At 39.0% G+C, this 18,744-nt stretch overlaps 1 protein-coding gene across 1 annotated transcript in view; it reads left to right on the top strand.

Annotated features, from left to right (window-relative positions):
• Positions 1–577: 577 nt before the first annotated feature.
• Positions 578–18,744, top strand: part of LOC120230594 (cytochrome P450 2C21-like) — a 30,147-nt gene continuing 11,980 nt past the window's right edge. Inside the window, 9 exon segments of the mRNA XM_039230221.1 lie at positions 578–759; positions 4,895–4,923; positions 4,925–5,055; positions 6,791–6,940; positions 9,161–9,321; positions 10,972–10,981; positions 11,098–11,261; positions 12,123–12,264; positions 15,835–16,022. Coding sequence (XP_039086152.1) covers positions 592–759; positions 4,895–4,923; positions 4,925–5,055; positions 6,791–6,940; positions 9,161–9,321; positions 10,972–10,981; positions 11,098–11,261; positions 12,123–12,264; positions 15,835–16,022 — 1,143 coding nt within the window. The 5' untranslated portion in view covers positions 578–591.

Here is an 18,744-nt window from a genome sequence, read left to right as displayed (position 1 = left end):
CCTGCGTCAGGCTCTGTGCTGACAGCTCAGAGCCTGGAGTCTGCTTGGGATTCTGTGTCTCCCTCTCTCTCTGCCCCTCCCCCAGCTCGTGATCTGTCTCTATCTTAAAAATAAATAAACGTTAAAATTTTTTTAAATTCAGAGAACAAACTGAAGGTTGCTGAAGGGTGTTGGGGGGGGTGTAAATAGGTGATGGGCATTAAGGAAGACACTTGTTGGAATGGCACTGGGTGTTATAGGTAAATGATGAATCACTAAACTCTGTTCCTGAAATCATTATACACTATATGTTACTAAGCTAGATTTAAATATAAATAAATAATGTTTTGGGGGCATGTGGGTGGTCTAGTCAGTTAAGTGTCTGACTCTTGATTTTGGCTCAGGTCATGATCTCACTGTCGTAAGCTAGAGCCCTGAATACTAAAGTGACTGTTTTTGTTTTCATCTTTACCAATGGGTCAGAGTCCACTGAAGATAAAAAAGTATCCAAAAGGTCAAAGCTTTAGTCCATGTTTGATGATCCACTTGTGCTCAGTATTTATAAAATCTTTGGATTCCAAGCTTCCAACTGCATTTACACAAAGCACAACAATGGATTTCTTCGTAGTTCTGGTGATTTGTCTTTCTTGTTTGATTCCTTTTTTTCTTTGGAATCGAAACCATGCCAAAGAGAAGCTACCACCTGGCCCCACTCCTCTGCCAATCATTGGAAATGTTCTACAGATAAATGTTAGTAATGTCAGCAAATCCATAAGCAAGGTAAGTATGATTACTTTTCTTCCAACTCGCAGTTACAACCATATATCTAAATAAAATGTGGTCCCAGCCACCATGTTTTAAAGAAGTGATTTTAAAGGGAAGTGTTCATGCTAGGAATTTACCCAAGGGATATGGGAGTGCTGATGCATAGGAGCATATGTACCCCAACGTTCATAGCAGCACTCTCAACAATAGCCAAAACATGGAAAGAGCCTAAGTGTCCATCAATGGATGAATGGATCAAGAAGATGTGGTTTATCTATATGATGGAATACTACATGGCAATGAGAAAGAATGAAATCTGGCCATGTGTAGCAACATGGATGGACCTTGAGGGTGTTATGCTGAGCGAAATAAATCAGGCAGAGAAGGACAGCTACCATATGTTTGCACGTATAGGAGGATTAGGAGGAACTTAACAGAGGACAGTGGGGGAGAAGAAGGGGGGAAATAGTGGGGGGGAGAGAGAGAGGCGGACCATGAGAGACTCTTGAATGCTGAGAACAAACTGAGGACTGATGGGTGTGGGGGGAAGGTGGGTAGAGGGCATGGAGGAGGGCACTTGTGGGGATGAACACTGGGTGTTATATGGAAACCAACTTGACAATAAACTGTTAAAAAAAAAAAGCCTTCCAAGTTAAAAAAAAAAAAAAAAAACCCTTCCAGGTAATTCAGATATAAACTCAAATAAAGAAATTAGGGTACTAGATGTTGCCAACATCATTGCAACAAATTGATGAGACTTTATTAATGAAAGCAGTTTGAATGAAATGAAATGAAATGAGAGATTTTTGTTGCATCTTACCTCCTTTTTCTTCATAAGGTCTGTTCTAATTGGATTGATTGCTTTCTAGGACTGCAGCACAACAGTCAAACAGATTTCTTTTCATGTACTCCAACTTAAAGAACAAAAAAACGATGGTTATCTAAGATGTTAATATTAGGGGAAGCCAGGTGAAGTGTGTAAGAGAATTATCTGTACTCTCCTTGCAACTCTTCTATAAACCTAAATTATTCCAAATAAAAAATTAAAAATAAATAAATAAATAAAGGGAAGTGTTCATTAGATACCCAGCTAGAAGGTTGCCAGAGGGGATGAGATCCATGAGATGATTGTTAAGATTCCCAAAAGGAATTCCTGGTCCATATTGTGAGCAGGTCCTCTTTTTAGTAATTATTCTTTGGTGAACTCGAATGGCAATGAAACTGTTTTCAATTTTTAAAAAAATTCTGATCTACAAATCGCAACACTAAAAATTTCCTAAAAACACACATTGATTTAAACCCAGGAAATAACTTAAGGTTCCAGAAGTTTTTTTCTATTTGCTCAGTGAACATGTGAATAACTATTCCTAGCTATTTATATAGCAATACCTCTCTAAATCTTGAAGGGATTGTCTGAAATCTGTCTTCACTGAGACAGCTAGTTACCAGAGCACAGCTTCTGGAAACTCCTTTCTGTGTTTTGGGCTAAGAGATTCAACGAGATGATGTCAGCATCCTACCTCATCTGCTTGTTAACTCACAGCATTGGGTACGTTTTAAAAATCTCTCTGAGTGTTAATTTCCATTTCTTTAAAATAATAAGAATTCTATTTTTGCACAAGGTCCTTGAATATATCACATACTCATCAAGTTGTTGAATATTTAGTTAGTTACTAGGCACTATGTTGAGAGCATGTAGGGGCGGGGCAGAGGGGGAGAGAGAGAATCCCAAGCAGGCTCCATGCAAAAGCCTGACTTGGGGCTTGATCCTATGTACCATGAGATCATGACCTGAGCCAAAATCAAGAGTCAGATGCTTAACTGACTGAGCCACCCAGGTGCCCCAATGCTGAGGATTTCCAATGGTAAATAAAAAAAAGAAAAAAAGACTGAGCATTATGGGATTTCCAGTCTGTAGCTGGTAAGCATGTTTTGTAAAATAATCATGCAGATAAATGTGTGATTACAAACTGTGTAATAGGGTCACAATAGAAAGAGGCCATGCAGCTTGGTGGAGCAGGGATGGGAGAATGTCAGCAAAGGATTCTCTGAGGCAGTGAAGCTGAAGCTGAGATCAAGCATTAACCAGAAAAAATACAGATGAAAGTTTGTTCCACGCTGTTTCAGTTTGAAGAAGAATTACTTGTTACTGCCTCTGAAAGAGGACCGATTTGGTTGTACACCAGAGTGTGTGCACAAAACATGGTGTGGAGAAGATTGGAGAAATAGTTGCCAGAAATGCAGGTCTTACAAGGCTTTTAAAAATATTGGTCCTGGGGTGCCTGGGTGGCTGAGTTGCTTAAGCGTTCAGCTTCAGCTCAGGTCATGATCCCGTGGTTCATGAGTTCGAGCCCCACGTTGGGCTCTGTGCTGACAACTCAGAGCTGGGAGCCTGCTCTGGATTCTGTCTGCCCCTCCCCTGCTCATGCTCTGTCTCTCTCTTTCTCTCTCTCAAAAATAAATAAACATAGAAAAAATATTCGTCTTTAGCACAAGAGCAATGTGATGCCATTAACATGCTGAAAGCACTCTCGTGTTAGCATTTGCCTTTTGAAAAGAACACTCTGGTTGCTTTATGGAGAATGAATTGTATGGTAAAATAGAACTCAGACCTTGGACAAGCTGAAAGAGTCAGTCAGTATACCAAAGAAGCTGCCATGACAGAAAGATCCCAATAGCACAATGGCTTCAAGAAGATAAGAGCTTATTTCTGTCTCACAGAATGATACAGAGGTGAGTGCTGCTGAGCTGCCTCTTTTGCTTGAGGTCCTCTAGAGAAATAGTTTTTCTTTTTTTTTTTTTAAATGTTTTATTTATTTCTAGGAGAGAGAGAGACAGCGCGAGCAGGGGAGGGTCAGAGAGAGAGGGAGTCACAGACTGAAACAGGCTCCAGGCTCTGAGCTGGCAGTCAGCACAGAGCCCGACGCGGGGCTCGAACCCACGAACTGCGAGATCATGCCCTAAGTGAAAGTCGGACGCTTAACCGACTAAGCCACCCAGGCGCCCCGAGAAATAGTTTTTCTTAGTCTTGTAGTTGGCCATCCTGTAGTAGGGCTATTGTTCTCATGTGCATGGAGGCAGTAGGGTTGTCTCCATGCTGCCATTTCAGTGCCCGGGTAGGGGGAGGAAGAGAGGGCCTGCAATTACCACTTATACAATAGTGTAAGATTTGGACACATCATTTCTGCTAATATCGGTTCATGAAAACTTAGTCACATGGCCACACATGGAAGCTGGGAAATGTCTGCGACTACATTGCCATGTCCTTCTGTATTTAGAGGTCTCTAGTGCTAAAAAGATGTGCAGAGTGGATAATAAGGGATGATTAGTAGCCTGCACATGGGACAAGATGGGGGAACTTCCCTTAAGCAGGACAAGAAACAGATTATTTATTGTAACTATAGGAAGAAAGGAGAAATTTGGTGCAACTGTAGGTTTGGCAGATATAGGTTAATAAAAGAATATGAATAAAATCTATAATATAATATCAGGAGCTGAATAAAGGTTAACTATTTTTTTTAATAGTTTATTGTCAAGTTGATTTCCATATAACCCAGTGCTCATCCCCACAAGTGCCCTCCTCCATGCCCATCACCCCCCTTCCCCTCCCTCCCACACCCATCAATCCTCAGTTCTCAGCATTCAAGAGTCTCTCATGGTTTGCCTCCCTCCCTCTCCTCCCCTATTTCCCCCCTTCTTCTCCCCCACAGTCCTTCGTTAAGTTCCTCCTAATCCTCCTATACGTGCAAACATATGGTAGCTGTCCTTCTCTGCCTGACTTATTTCGCTCAGCATAACACCCTCAAGGTCCATCCATGTTGCTACACATGGCCAGATTTCATTCTTTCTCATTGCCATGTAGTATTCCATCGTATAGATAAACCACATCTTCTTGATCCATTCATCCATTGATGGACACTTAGGCTCTTTCCATGTTAATAAAGGTTACCTATTGATGAAGATGATAATAATAGCAATGTGACTAATAATATAATTACCACTTAATGTGATTGATTAAATTACTAGTTCTAGAAGTTGAAATCTTTTATATTGGGTGAATGAATATAAAATGTCTCTTTAGTAGAGAGACTTATCTACATTTTTAGTTTTGAAATCCTCCCTATTCCTGCACCTCCTGTTCCTTTCCCAGCTAGCAGAGAGTTATGGTCCTGTGTTCACTGTATTTTGGCAACAAGCGCACTGTGGTGGTATATGGATATGAAGCAGTGAAGGAAGCTCTCATTGATCAGAGTGAGGCGTTTTCTGGCAGAGGCCCTTTCCCAGTGTTGGACAGAGCCATCCAAGGATTAGGTATGTCTCAATCTGGGGAACGTATGTGGGTTTGTAAGTTGCAAAGACTCCAAATAAGCTAAGGGATTGAGATATTGTAAGTATTTAGAGACACCTATGAAAACATAATTCCAGCATTTTTTCTGTAAAGGATCATTAATCCATATTTTACATTATGAAAGTGACAAGGTATCTCCATGAAACATAAAATGCAATGAAAGCAAATCATCTAACCATTAACGTACTTAAATTTGTGTTCATTTCAAAATATGGCCAGTTAGGATAATGTTCATTTCAGTTAAGATAATAAGAGAAAAAGAAGGAAGGGAAATGATTCAATTATACTAGCCACCAAACATTTTCCTTTTTGGCCTGAGTTATGGTTGCCAAGAGACTAGTTTAGGAAACTTGCATAGTGTGCATGGAACCAGCATAGGTTTGAAATATTCCCAGTCTTGACTTCAGTCTTTTATTCTTTTAAAGTAAAAGGCATAAGAAATATTTGAATCCAACAGAATACAATCCATAAAGCACAAATAATCCCTGGAAAGGGAATTATGGAAAAACACAGAGTGAGTACATATGGATTGAGAGTGAAATTAGAAAAGGTTTTTATATATTTTTTTTTTAATTTTTTTTTTTTTCTAGGAGAGAGAGAGAGACAGCGTGAGCAGGGGGAGGGTCAGAGAAAGAGGGAGTCACTGACCGAAAGAGGCTCCAGGCTCTGAGCTGGCAGTCAGCACAGAGCCTGACGCGGGGCTCGAACCCACGAACCGTGAGATCATGACCTAAACGAAAGTCGGACGCTTAACTAAGCCACCCAGGCGCCCCAAAAAGGTTTTTATATTAAGTACTTGAACTGTCTTCCATTTGTTTCTGGAGCTGACCTTAAACTGTCCAGTCCTCTGTGGTTCACTGGGTTCCTGTAAAAAGAAATAAGGCCTGAATGCGGTCACTTCCTTTTCTACATTGTTCTTTAAATTCTTTATGGACAAGTCTCCTATAAGAATTGTTTTCTCTCCTGATACTGCCTTGGCTTCTGGAAGTCTGATATTGACCTTTCTTGGTGTTAAAACCGTATTTCATGGCAGAGATATTGCAGACAGAAGGGAAATGTTAAAATGAGGAGGGCAGTTGCTGTGTCTCTTATCAAAGGAATAGATTTTCATGAATTTCCTTCCAGTGCACAAGAGTGTCTCTTCTTCTCTTGAGAATTGACTCTTTTAGTTGCCTCTCCTACAATTCGCTTACAACATACAAAAATCAGCCCTGAAAATTTCACCTATGACTTGAAGTCACCATGCTGTATTAGCTGTGTGACCCACAGAGCAAGCATTTTGCCTCTGTGATCATCAGTAAAATGGGGACAAAACACTTGGTTCACAGAGTTATTCTGAGGTTGAAGGAGATGGAGAAGAGTTAAGTAATATGTAAAACACAGAGTCTTGACAGATATGAGGCTTGGCTAACAGAAAGCAGGTAAAGCAAGGCTCATTGGAAATTCGTACAGCTGGCACCACACCATATTTACATTCCTGTTTAAATGTCATTATCATTCGCTGAGATAAAAGACTCAGCTAGAATTCATGGCAATAGAGGTCATTCTTCTTTTTTGAGTCTTTTTTTTTTTAACACAGGTCTTGAACTCAGGACCTTGAGATCAAGATCTGAGCTGAGATTAAGAGTCAGACCCTTTACCTACTAAACCACCCAGGCATCCCTCTTTTTCTTTTTCTTTTTTTTCCCCCCCTGATAGGAGTTGTTTTCAGCAATGGAGAACAATGGTAGCAAGTCCGGCGTTTCACCCTCATGGTTTTGCGGAATCTGGGGATGGGGAAGAAGACTATTGAAGACAGAATTCAAGAGGAAGCCTTGTATCTGGTGGAAGCATTAAAAAAAACCAATGGTGTGTATTTCTTTATGTATTTAAGAGTAATAGTTTGGGCGGACTCCATGCTCTTTCAAATAGGCTACAGAGAGATCTAATGGCTCAAGCACCATAGAAGTTTACTTTTTGCTCACATGATAGTAGTGAAGTGAAGGGGTTGGCATACCAGTCTCTTCGGGCACCAGGTTGATATCTTCAACATGTGGCTTCCAGTGTCACCAAGGACTCCTCTCTCTTCAGGGTAGCAGAAGGAGCAAAGAACAAAGAAAAGAGCAAATAATGTTTTCAGGGGGCCAGGAGTGGCAATGGCACACATTCTGTGGACTCTAACTCAGTCTCAGGATCACACCAGCTCTAAGGCGAAGTGGAAGATGTGGTTCCGTGAGCATAGGAAAACAAGGAGAACAAGGATTCGGGTAATGAGCTAGTAGTTTTGGCCACAGTAATTTGAAAAATGACGTAATTTCTCTAGTAACGTCTTGAAACCATTGCAAACATTTCACAGTATGTGTATGTCAAATCATTATGCTGTGCACCTGAAACTTACACAGTGCTGTCAATCATATCTTAGTAAAATAGGGGGAAAACCCCATTCAGCACTAGGATTCCTTCTCTGTGCTTAGGGCTGCTATATAGCTCACTTGGAGGAGTATGAATATGAATGGAGGGAGCCTCAGTAGCACAAATTGGTTCAGTGTGTGTATTTGTGCATGCACATGCTAGACTGGGAGAGGAGGTAGAAGAGGAAGGGGTAGACAGGAGTCTTGGCAGGGAAGGAGTAAGATCAGGATTATAAGACATATATGGTTTTTGAACCTCAATCTTTAAATATTTCCCAAGAACAGTGTTAAGGAAATAGTACTGTTTTCTTTTTTTAAAACATATTTTGGGGATGCCTGGGTGGCTCAGTCGGTTGAGTGTCCGACTTCAGCTCAGGTCATGATCTCACGGTTCGTGGGTTCGAGCCCTGCATTGGGTTCTGTGCTGACAGCTCAGAGCCTGGAGCCTGCTTCAGATTCTGTGTCTCCCTCTCGCTCTGACCCTCCCCTGATCACGCTCTCTCTCTCTCTCTCAGAAATAAATAAAACATTTAAAAAAATAAAATAAAACATGTTTTGGAATGTTTGTTTATTTTTGAGAGAGAGAAACAGCAGGAGAGGGGCAGACAGGGAAGAAAACACAGAATACTAAGCAGGCTCCAGACTCTGAGTTGTCAGCACAGAGCCCGACACAGGGCTCAAACCCACAAACTGGAGATCATGACCTGAGTCGAAGTTGGGCACTTAACCGACTGAGCCACCCAGGTGTCCCATTATAGTACTATTTAATATATGGTGAATTGCCATGGTGGGTTTTTTCCAATATTATTTTTTTAAGTTTATTATTTATTTTGAGAGAAGCAGAGAGAATGTGAGTAGGGGAGGGGCAGAGAGCAAGAGAGAGAATCCCAAGCAGGCTCCATGCTGGCAGCATGTGGGGCTCCAGTCCATGAAACCTCAAGATCATGACCTGAGCCAAAACCAATAGCCAGGTGTTTAACTGTCTGAGTCACCCAGGTGCTCCACCAATGCTATACATTGTCCAGACAGGTTGTTTCCCTTTTTCTTTCTGATATTAATATTAAAACTGCCATTTTTATAAGTATTTGTGCTTATTTTTTCCTTGGAATAACTTTCTGGAGGTGGTAGTAGAGTTTCAGTGAATATCATTTGGACTTTGATGTCTACCAACAAGGAAAGGGTAGAAGAGGGATATAGATGTGAGGCTTATACTATGCATATTGTTTCATAAATTTTCAATTAAATATAGTAAATATATTTACAGGTTTAATCTATAAATGTTTATCAAGAACATTATTAACAGACTAGTACAAGATTCCATTATTTTGGATGCTCCTGACCTATGCTTACCAAGATTGTACCCAGTAATTCTTGTGAACTATCCTGTGGCTCTTATTTGGGGAACACTTGGGGGAACTCTTGGGGTGCTCCCCAAGGGGAACACTTGGGGAAAATAAATGGACTGGATGAGAGACAATCCAGTGTTTGGGGAAACAATAAATTTTAGGCATGTTGAGTTTATAGTGATGATGACGTGTCCACGGAATTCCTATACTTAAAAAAAAATCCCAGAAGTCAACCCTTCTTTTGTTTTAAACAATCAACTTAAGATTTATATATATATATATAAGATTTATATGAAAATTGTGCTCTAACTTTTTAACTTTTATTGTTTTAGCATCTCCCTGTGATCCTACTTTCCTTCTGGGCTATGCTCCCTGCAATGTGATCTGCTCTATTATTTTTCAAAATCGTTTTGAGTATGATGATGAGAAATTTTCAATCTTGATAAAGTATTTTCATGAAAACTTCCTAATTTCAAGCACTTCCTGGATACAGGTAATGTCAAAGTTCTCTTTATTTTTATTCTTTTTTTAGTTTTTTTAAAAATATATTTAAGTAATCTCTATACTTAACCATGGGGCTCGAATCCATAACCCCTGTATCAAGAGTCACATGGTCTTTCAACTGAGCCAGCCAGGTGCCCCCAGTCAAGGTTCTCTTTATTTTTAAAAATATTTTATTTATTTTTGAGAGATAGATAGATACAGCGTGGGCAGGGGAGGTCAGAGAGAGAGGGAGACACAGAATCCGAAGACAGTCTCCAGGCTCTGAGCCACCTGTCAGCACAGAGCCCGACGTGGGGCTCGAACCCATGAACCATATCATGACCTGAGCCGAAATCGGACCTTAACCAACTGAGCCACCCAGGCGCCCCCAAGGTTCTTTTTAAATGGGAAATAATTTTTAGGGCACCTGGGTGACTCAGTGGGCTAAGCGCCTGACTCTTGATTTCAGCTCAGTTCATGAGCTCAGGGTTCATGGGTTCAAGCCCTGGTCGAGCTCTGTGCTGACAACGTGGAGCCTGGTTGGGATTCTCTCTCTCTCTCTCTCTCTCTCTCTCTCTCTCTGTCCCTCCCCACTTGTACATGATCTCTCTCTAAATAAATAAATAAATAAATAAACTTAAAAATATAAAAATAAATGGGAAATAATTTTCTACGTAATCTATTACTCATGCCTACCTCAATCTTTTGCCCTTTTCCACATGGCTAAAGTAATGTTTATCACATTATCCTTTGTATCCAATTAGTGACAAATTAATGTATTGAAATAAAATTTGAAACATGAAACATAGTAATAGACAAATGTAGTATAGTGCATCAATTATAGCAACGTTTTTTTTGAGAAACCTTTTTTATATCCATAGATGGAGAGGATGGTGATGTAAAATGTATGTCTTACTTGAGTGTCAGAAGATGTTAGTATCCTGTGTTGTATGATCATTAAGAACTGAAATTCTGTGTGGATCAAAAGGTCATGATATATTCCACCTGGAAAGGACTCTCGAGAACAAAGCATCTACTCATTTTTGAACCAGGAAACCGTCACCCAGAGATATTAAGCACATATTTTCCAAAATGGCCTAGCCAAGATAAGGAATGAGCTAGACCCAGAATCTAGACTTCTCAATTCTCCATCTAGTTTGATACATGCTACCAGCCTGAATAAGTTGCTTCAGTGCCTACCAAGGGTGTTAAATCACATGGTACTGTCTAAAGCAGAGTCTGTAAACTCTAGGACAATCAATGGCCAGATAAATAAGGGCAATGTGCATATTCTTAAAGGTATAAAATTCCTAAGTAAAAATAAGCTAACTAATTTGAGCATTTCTTTAATTTTTCTGATATAGTTTCTTGACTACAAAAAAAAAAAAAAGCCCTGCAAACCTTTTAGGTGACTCTGTAGAAATACATATAGGTAAACTGGTATGAACACTAGGTTCTAGCTCTATTACTAGTTTGGTGTCCTAGAATGGTTGAGTGACCTCTCTGAACCTTTGTATTCTCCTTTGGAAAGAGGTGATATACTCTTGGATTCCTTCATAGAATTATGGTTAGGAAATTAAATGGTTTTGAGATTGCTTTGTGACTTTCGCATAACTTAACTCTGAACATTTTGTCAGTTCTCTCTCCTTCAGGTTCCAAGTTATGTTCTAGTGCGGGGAGCATGTCTTACTTTTATCTACTCAGCATAGAACTTGGTGTCTGATGCATACCATGAGCCTATAGAACTTTGTGAAGTAAATTAATAAGTGATTCTTTCCTCTTTCAGCTTTCCCTCTTTTATTACACTTTCCAGGAACTCATAATGTGTTACTTAAAAACACTGCTCACCAATATAAATTTATTGTGGAAAAAATAAAAGAACACCAAGAATCCCTGGACTTCAGTAACCCTCGAGACTTTATTGACTACTTCCTGATCAAAATGGAAAAGGTATAATGTGCCCCTTCATCTTTGTGGGTGATGTGACTCATGGATTAGCTTTGTTCTTCCCAGTGAAATTGGGATATTAAAACAAGTGGTGCTTCCTAAAGATGTATTAGTTGCTTGTGTCACTTATTAATTGTGCAAATCGTATTGGGTATCTTGAGATATTTATAAATTCTCACTGAAAGTGACTTACGAGGTTTTATATTTATTATGTGAAAGCTGGGTTTTTATTTGGGAGCAGATTGAAATACATACACACTCAAGATTAATGATACATAACATAATCATCCTTCATCAAGTCAGTTCTGAGAATGGAAAATGTAACACATAAGGGAACACAGGAATGGATAGGAATCTAGAAAGGCTTACCTTTGGAGTGTCACTAGGAAATCTTCACAGATGAGGTAGGTTTTGAAGAAACTCTAGCTTAGATGAACAGAGATAACAAAGTAGGTCCAGGGAATGGTAAGTGCAGTGATCAAGAGTGGACCTTACAGAGAGGTGATCTTGATTGTAACTGAGTAATCATGCCTGATGAGGTTGGGAATAGGGCTGCATTTGGGGGATGAGTAGTTCTGGAGGCTTGGATGAGAAAAATCATACATAATAAAAAAGGCAATTAGATGCTAGAATGGACAGTGAGTAGCAGTGAGGACTTGATAAAAATTATGTTTCAAAGAAATTATAGAGGAACTGGTCGACTCTAAGGGATGAGAAGTGAAGAATCAGAAAGGACTTGTTGGAAGTTTATAACTCTGGTTATATTTTAACTGTAGTGCTCACACCAAAAAACGGTGTCATATTGAGTTATGTTACCTATGGAGGTCTTTCATTAATCAGGTAATTCTAACACATCATTTCTAGGAAAAACACAATGAACACTCGGAATTTACCATGGAAAACTTGATCATTACTGTCTTGGATGTGATTAGTGCAGGAACAGAGACAACGAGCACCACCCTGAGATATGGACTCCTGCTCCTCCTGAAGCACCCAGAGGCCACAGGTACAGTCACAGGTGATGGGCAGGATGAAATTCCAGGTAGACGTTGGAAGGCAACATGGACAACCATCCTGCTCTTCACTGCCTAGACAATGCACAGGAAACATTTTCCATCATTAGGGGAACCTGGGTGGCTCAGCCAGTTAAGTGTCTGACTCTTGATTTCTGCTCAGGTCATAATCTCACAGTTTGTGGGATCAAGTACCAAGTCTGGCTCTGAGCTGACAGTGTGGAGCCTGCTTAGGATTCTCTCCCCTCCCCCCCCACCTCTCCACCACTTGCTCTCTTTGAAAAATAAACAAACATTTAAATGAAAAAATATTTCCAGGCACCTGGGTGGCTCTGTCAGTTGGGCATCCGACTTAAGCTCAGGTCATGATCTCACAGCTTGTGAGTTTGAGTCCTGCATCAGGCTTTGTGCTGACAGCTCAGAGCCTGGAGCCTGCTTTGGATTCTGTGCCTTCCCCTCTCTGTGTCCATCCTCTGCTTGCACTCTCCCTCTCTCTCCAAAACAAAGATTTAAAAAAATAAATAGAAATATTTTCATCATTAGTACATCTTCCTGTCATTGGATAGATTAAATTCAAATTAGATTATAGTACAAAAAGATAATGAAATACTTAAACAGCAACAGAGATTTGAAGGACAGAGCTCATTCTTTTCCCTGCCATGGTGGAATGTCCCTGATTTGTGTTGGGACAGATGCAATAGCAGAGTTTTCTTAGGATAAAAGAGTCAGCCTTCCACTTTCTCTAAAAAGATGTCACTTGATATGTCTTCCATGTCCAGATAAATATATTTTTGTCAAAAGATCTTTTTTAAGTTTATTTTTGAGAGAGAGAGGGTGAGAAGGCTCAAGAGGGGCAGAGAGAGAGAGAGAGAGAGAGAGAGAGAGAGAGAGAGAGAGAGAAATCCCAAGCAGACTCTGCACTGTCAGCACAGAGCTGGATGTTTTGAAATCACAAATGATAAGATCATTACCCAAGCCGAAATCAAGGGGTCCAACACTTAACCAACTGAGCCACCCAGGCACCTGTGTCAAAAGATACTTCTACTCAAATGCATTTGTAGTGTAAGTATTGACTCAACAAAATTACAGTCTTTCTTTATCAAAGAGACTCACTCTCTGAAACTTTATTTAAATGAATTCTTTTCAAATATATCCTTTTGGGCAAATGAATTCTTCCTCATAAACATAATTTGCAAATACAACCTTTCCATTTTTCCTCCTCTTTTTTTATTGAGTGTTCATCTCAGGATATTTCCTTCACTACTGTCTTATGTTCTGTGCTTTGGCACATTAAGACACTTTTAGTATAATTATATCTCAATAAGTTTTCTTCATGACATCAGCACCAGATTTTCCTCCTTTGTCGAAGGTCCTTCTGCCCTCCCATTATAAAGTTCTTCTTTCCAAATGGTGCAATTTAGAAGCATAGCCTCAAAATTCCCTTGCTTTTATACTTTGTGGGATATAATGATGCTGTTTCCTGTGAATGACATAGACACTTTCAGCCAAATAACTTCCTAACTCTTATTAGACCTATGTCAACTATGACTATGAATATCATATGGCATTTTTCTCCAGACCTTTAAATCTTGTGTACATTGCAGAAGCCCTTTTTGTGTCATATTTCCCCATTGCTTTCATTTTCATTTTTTCTTACATCATATCCATGTATATTTTCCTTTTCTTTCTTCCTGTTTTCATCCCTTACTGTTCCACTCTCTAAGCATTCTCATTTTACAAGTAGTTCCTAACCACTTTATATAATCACTGTCTTCTAGATAAAAATCCAGCCTTTCAACCTGAGAAGGTGAAGTTTAAAACTTCTCTAAAATTCCTAAGTCTTCTTTTTTAAAAAAATCTTTTAATGTTTTATTTATTTCTAGGAGGGAGAGAGAGACAGCGTGAGCAGGGGAGGGTCAGAGAGAGAGGGAGACACAGAATTTGAAACAGGCTCCAGGCTCTGAGCTGGCAGTCAGCACAGAGCCTGACGTGGGGCTCGAACTCACGAACCGTGAGATCATGACCTAAGCGGAAGTCGGACGCTTAACCGACTAAGCCACCAAGGTGCCCCTAAAATTCCTAAGTCTTCTTGATAGCTATCAAACCACAGAATTTCCACATGATCCATTAACAAAGACACCTTCTTCAGGTAGTAGATGAATACCATTTGACCAAAGTAGCACCATGGTACTGGAGAAAATTAACTATAGTGGCTTCAGATTCTGACTTTATTAGTAAGTAGCTGTGTGACCTCAGACTAGTGACTATCTCTCTGCATATCTTGGTCCCTCATCTGTTTAAGGGAGATGATAATACTTCCTAACATTCATAGACCCTCTCCCTCATAGGAAAAGGTTAATAAATGTTTGTTTTAACTAATGAATAGTCCACCTTAAAACTACACATGATATATTTTGCAAATAAAGGAAGAATATAATTCATTAACATAAATTACTTTCAGTAATCTTAATCAATTACTAAGATTGTGGGTTTGGAAATGAGAAAGACCACATAATACCTGGGTGTCCTTAAGAAGTATATTTACATTTATGGACCTGTTTCTTCATTTAAAAAATTAAAAAAAAATTTTTTTTTCTGAGAGAGAGAGAGAGAGAGGCAGCATGAGCAGGGGAGGGTCAGAGAGAGAGAGGGAGATACAGAATCTGAAACAGGCTCCAGGCTCTGAGCTAGCTGTCAGCACAGAGCCCAATGCAGGGCTCGAACCCACGAACCGTGAGATCATGACCTGAGCTGAAGTCGGATGCTCAACTGACTGAGCCACCCAGGTGCCCGTTTTTTCATTTTTAAGACACATAAAATAATACCAACACACAGAACTATTTTGAGGAATTATAAAGTAATGTAATATGTTGTACAGCATGCCTGTCATATTTTGCATTCTAAATAAATGTTAACTTCTTGTTCCTATGTGCTGAATCAAACATCTTATTCAATTGTTCTATTTATTAAGCATCTGTGGCACTGGGTAGTTCTTACCCTCTTGGAACATATTTAAAACAAAAACTGGGGGTGTCTGGGTTGCTCAGTCAGTTAGGTGTCTGACTCTTGATTTCAGTTCAGGTCATGATCTCATGAATCCTGGGATCGAGCCCTATATTGCGCTCCATACTGACAGCACGAAACCTACTTGGGATTCTCTCTTTCCCTGTCTCTGCCCCTTCTCCATTCTCTCTCTCTCTCTCTCAAAATAAATAAATAAACTTTTTAAAAATTTCTAAAAAAATCTGGCAGACACAAAGTGTTAGCATGGTCTGTAGTGAGCCTTCAAGATCATAGATCCTTGATTTATCAAACAAAAGTACACAACACAGAGAATCAGAGTTGAACTTCAGGGTACAATTATATTTTATATGTACATATATTCAAGTCTCTAATGGGGTCCCAATTTGCCTGGGAAACAAATTGTTTCTTTTCTTTCCCCCTATGGTTATAATCATATGTGATTTTCCCTTCTTCCAATCTACCACAATGTAACCATGATTAAGAATATCAAATCAGAAGACATTTCCATTTCACATAAATTCTCATTCCTATCTTGCCAGCTAAAGTCTAGGAAGAGATTGACCGTGTGGTTGGCAGACACTGGAGCCCTTGCATGCAGGACAGGAGTCGCATGCCCTACACAGATGCTGTGGTACATGAGATCCAGAGATTCATTGACCTCGTCCCCAACAATCTGCTCCATGCAGTGACTAAGGACACTAAGTTCAGAGGATACCTTATTCCCAAGGTGAGAGATATTTCATCTGCACTACTCCTTACGAATCTCAGGTTATCAGCCATCACAATAGTAGGATTGTAGATAACCATCTACAGATATGGCACAGTCATAACCCAGGCATCTTACCCTCTGACTACATGCTCCTGACCTTTTACTCTGTTGATACAATTTTATATATAATCATGCTCAGACTCCCATGGGATTTTCTTCATAGTAATCATTGCTACTGCCTATGTTTTCTTCTGGGAGTTTTATGGTTTTATGTCTTATGTTCAATTCTTTAATTCATTTTGAGTTAATTTTTGTGTGTGGTGTAAGATAGGGTCTAGTTTTATTCTTTAGCATGTAAAGAATTTTTCCAACATTATTTATTGGAAAAAACTGCTTTTCTTGATTGTATAATTGGCTCCTTTGTTGGAAATTAATTGGCCATATATACATGGGTTTATTCCTGGGCTCTCTATTCTGTTTCATTTATCTATGTGTCTTTTTTTATGCCAATACTATACTGTTTTAATGAGTATAGCTTTGTAACAGAGTTCGAAATCACAAAGTGTGATGCCTCCAGGTTTGTTTTTCTTCTTCAAGATTTCTTTGGCTATTGAGGATCTTTTGTGGCTCCATACAAATTTTAGGATTAGTTGTTCTATTTCTGTGAAAAATGCCATAGAAATCTTGATAGGGATTGCATTGAATCTATATGTGGCTTTGGGTTGTATGGACATTTTAACAATATTAATTTTCCCCAGCCCATGAGCACACAATATCTTTCCAGTTATTTGTGTCTTCTTCCATTTCTTTCATCAGTGTCATACGGTTTTCATTGTACAATCTTCATCAGTGTCATATAGTTTTCATTGTACAATCTTTCACCTCCTTGGTTAAATTTATTATTTTATGCCATTGTAAATAGTACTGTTTTCTTAATTTCTTTTATAGTTTATTATTGTATAGAAATGCAACAGACTTTTGTGTACTACTTTGTATTGATTTATTCTAACAGTTTGGGTAGAAGCTTTAGATCGACAATATCATGTTATCTTCAAATAGTAACAGTTTTACTTCCTCTCCTATTTGGATACTTTTTATTTCTTTTTCTTGCTAATGTTTTAGACTAGGACTGTAATACTATGTTTAATAAAAGTGGTGAGGGTGGGCATCCTTTGGTTCCTGATCTTAGGAGAAGAGCTTTCAGCCTTTCACTATTGAGTATGAACTTTTCTGTAGTCTTATCATTTATGGCCTTTATTATGTTGAGGCACATTTCTTCTTTATCTATTTTGTTGAGCATTTTTATCATAATTGGATGTTGAATTTTGTCAAACGCTTTTTTCTCAACTTACTGAGATGATCATATGGTTTTTACCCTTCATTTTAAATGTATATCATATTCATTTGTGGATGTCGAACCATCCTTGCATCCCTGGAATAAATCCCACTTGATTATGCATATGATCCTTTTATTGTACTGTTCAATTCGGTTTGCTAAGATTTTGCTGAGGATTTTTACATGTTTATTCATCAGAGATATTCGCCTTTTCTTATGGTATTCCTTGTCTGGTTTTGGTATTAGGATTATGCTGCCTCATAAAATGAATTTACAAGTATTCTTCTTTTTCTATTTTTACATAGAGTTTGAGAAGGATTGGTATTCTTTCTTCTTTAAATATTTGGTAGAGGGGTGCCTGGGTGGCTCAGTTGGTTAGGTGTCTGACTTTGGCTCAGGCCATGATCTCACGGTTCGTGGGTTTGTGCCTGCATGGGGCTCTGTGCTGACAGCTAGCTCAGAGCCTGGAGCCTGTCTTCAGATTCGGTATCTCCCTCTCTCTCTGATCCTCCCCTGCTCATGCTGTCTCTCTCTCTCAGAAATAAATAAGACATTAAAAAAATTAAAAAATAGGGGCGCTTGGGTGGCTTAGTCAGTTAAGCGTCTGACTTTCACTTAGGTCATGATCTCGCGGTTCGTGGGTTCGAGCCCTGCATCGGGCTCTGTGCTGACTGCCAGCTCGGAGCCTGGAGCCTGTTTCGGAGTCTGTGACTCCCTCTCTCTCTGACCCTCCCTTGCTCACGCTGTCTCTCTCTCTCTCCTAGAAATAAATAAAACATTTTAAAAAATTAAAAAAAAATAAAAAATATATTTTGTAGAATTTGTCAGTGAAACTGTCTGGTCCTGGACTTGTGTTTGTTGAGAGGGTTTTGATTCCTAATTCAAGCAGAGTAATAGGTCTGTTCAGATTTTCTGTTTCTTTATGATACAGTCTTGGTATGTTATATGTTTTTAGCAATTTATCCATAACTGCTAGGTTGTCTAATTTGTTGGTGTATAATTATCCACAGTAGTCTCATGTTCTCTTGTATTACAACTTTGGTATCAGTTGTAATAGCCTATTTCATTTCTTATATAGAGTCCTCTTGTTGGTGAGACCAACTAAAGGTTAATCAATTTTGTTTATCTTTCTTTTCAAAAACCAAGTTCTTGGTTTCACTGATCTTTTCTATTCTTTTTAGTTTCTATTTCATTTATTTCAATCTTAATCTTTGTTATTTCCTTACTCCTCCTAACTTTGAGCTTCATTTGCTCTTTTTCTAGTTCATTGAGGTATAAAGTTAGGTTGTTTGAGATTTTTCATATTATATGATGTAGGCATTTATTACTATGAACTTTCCTCTTTGAACTGCTTTTCCTGTATCCCATAAGTTTCAGTATGTTGTGTTTCCATTTTCATTTCTC

The sequence above is a fragment of the Hyaena hyaena genome, unplaced genomic scaffold, assembly GCF_003009895.1.
Source record: "Hyaena hyaena isolate Hyena2069 unplaced genomic scaffold, ASM300989v1 scaffold_44, whole genome shotgun sequence".
NCBI classification, from domain to species: domain Eukaryota; kingdom Metazoa; phylum Chordata; class Mammalia; order Carnivora; family Hyaenidae; genus Hyaena; species Hyaena hyaena.
Note: the sequence above shows the minus strand (reverse complement) of the source record. Positions and strands in the feature narration are given on the sequence as shown.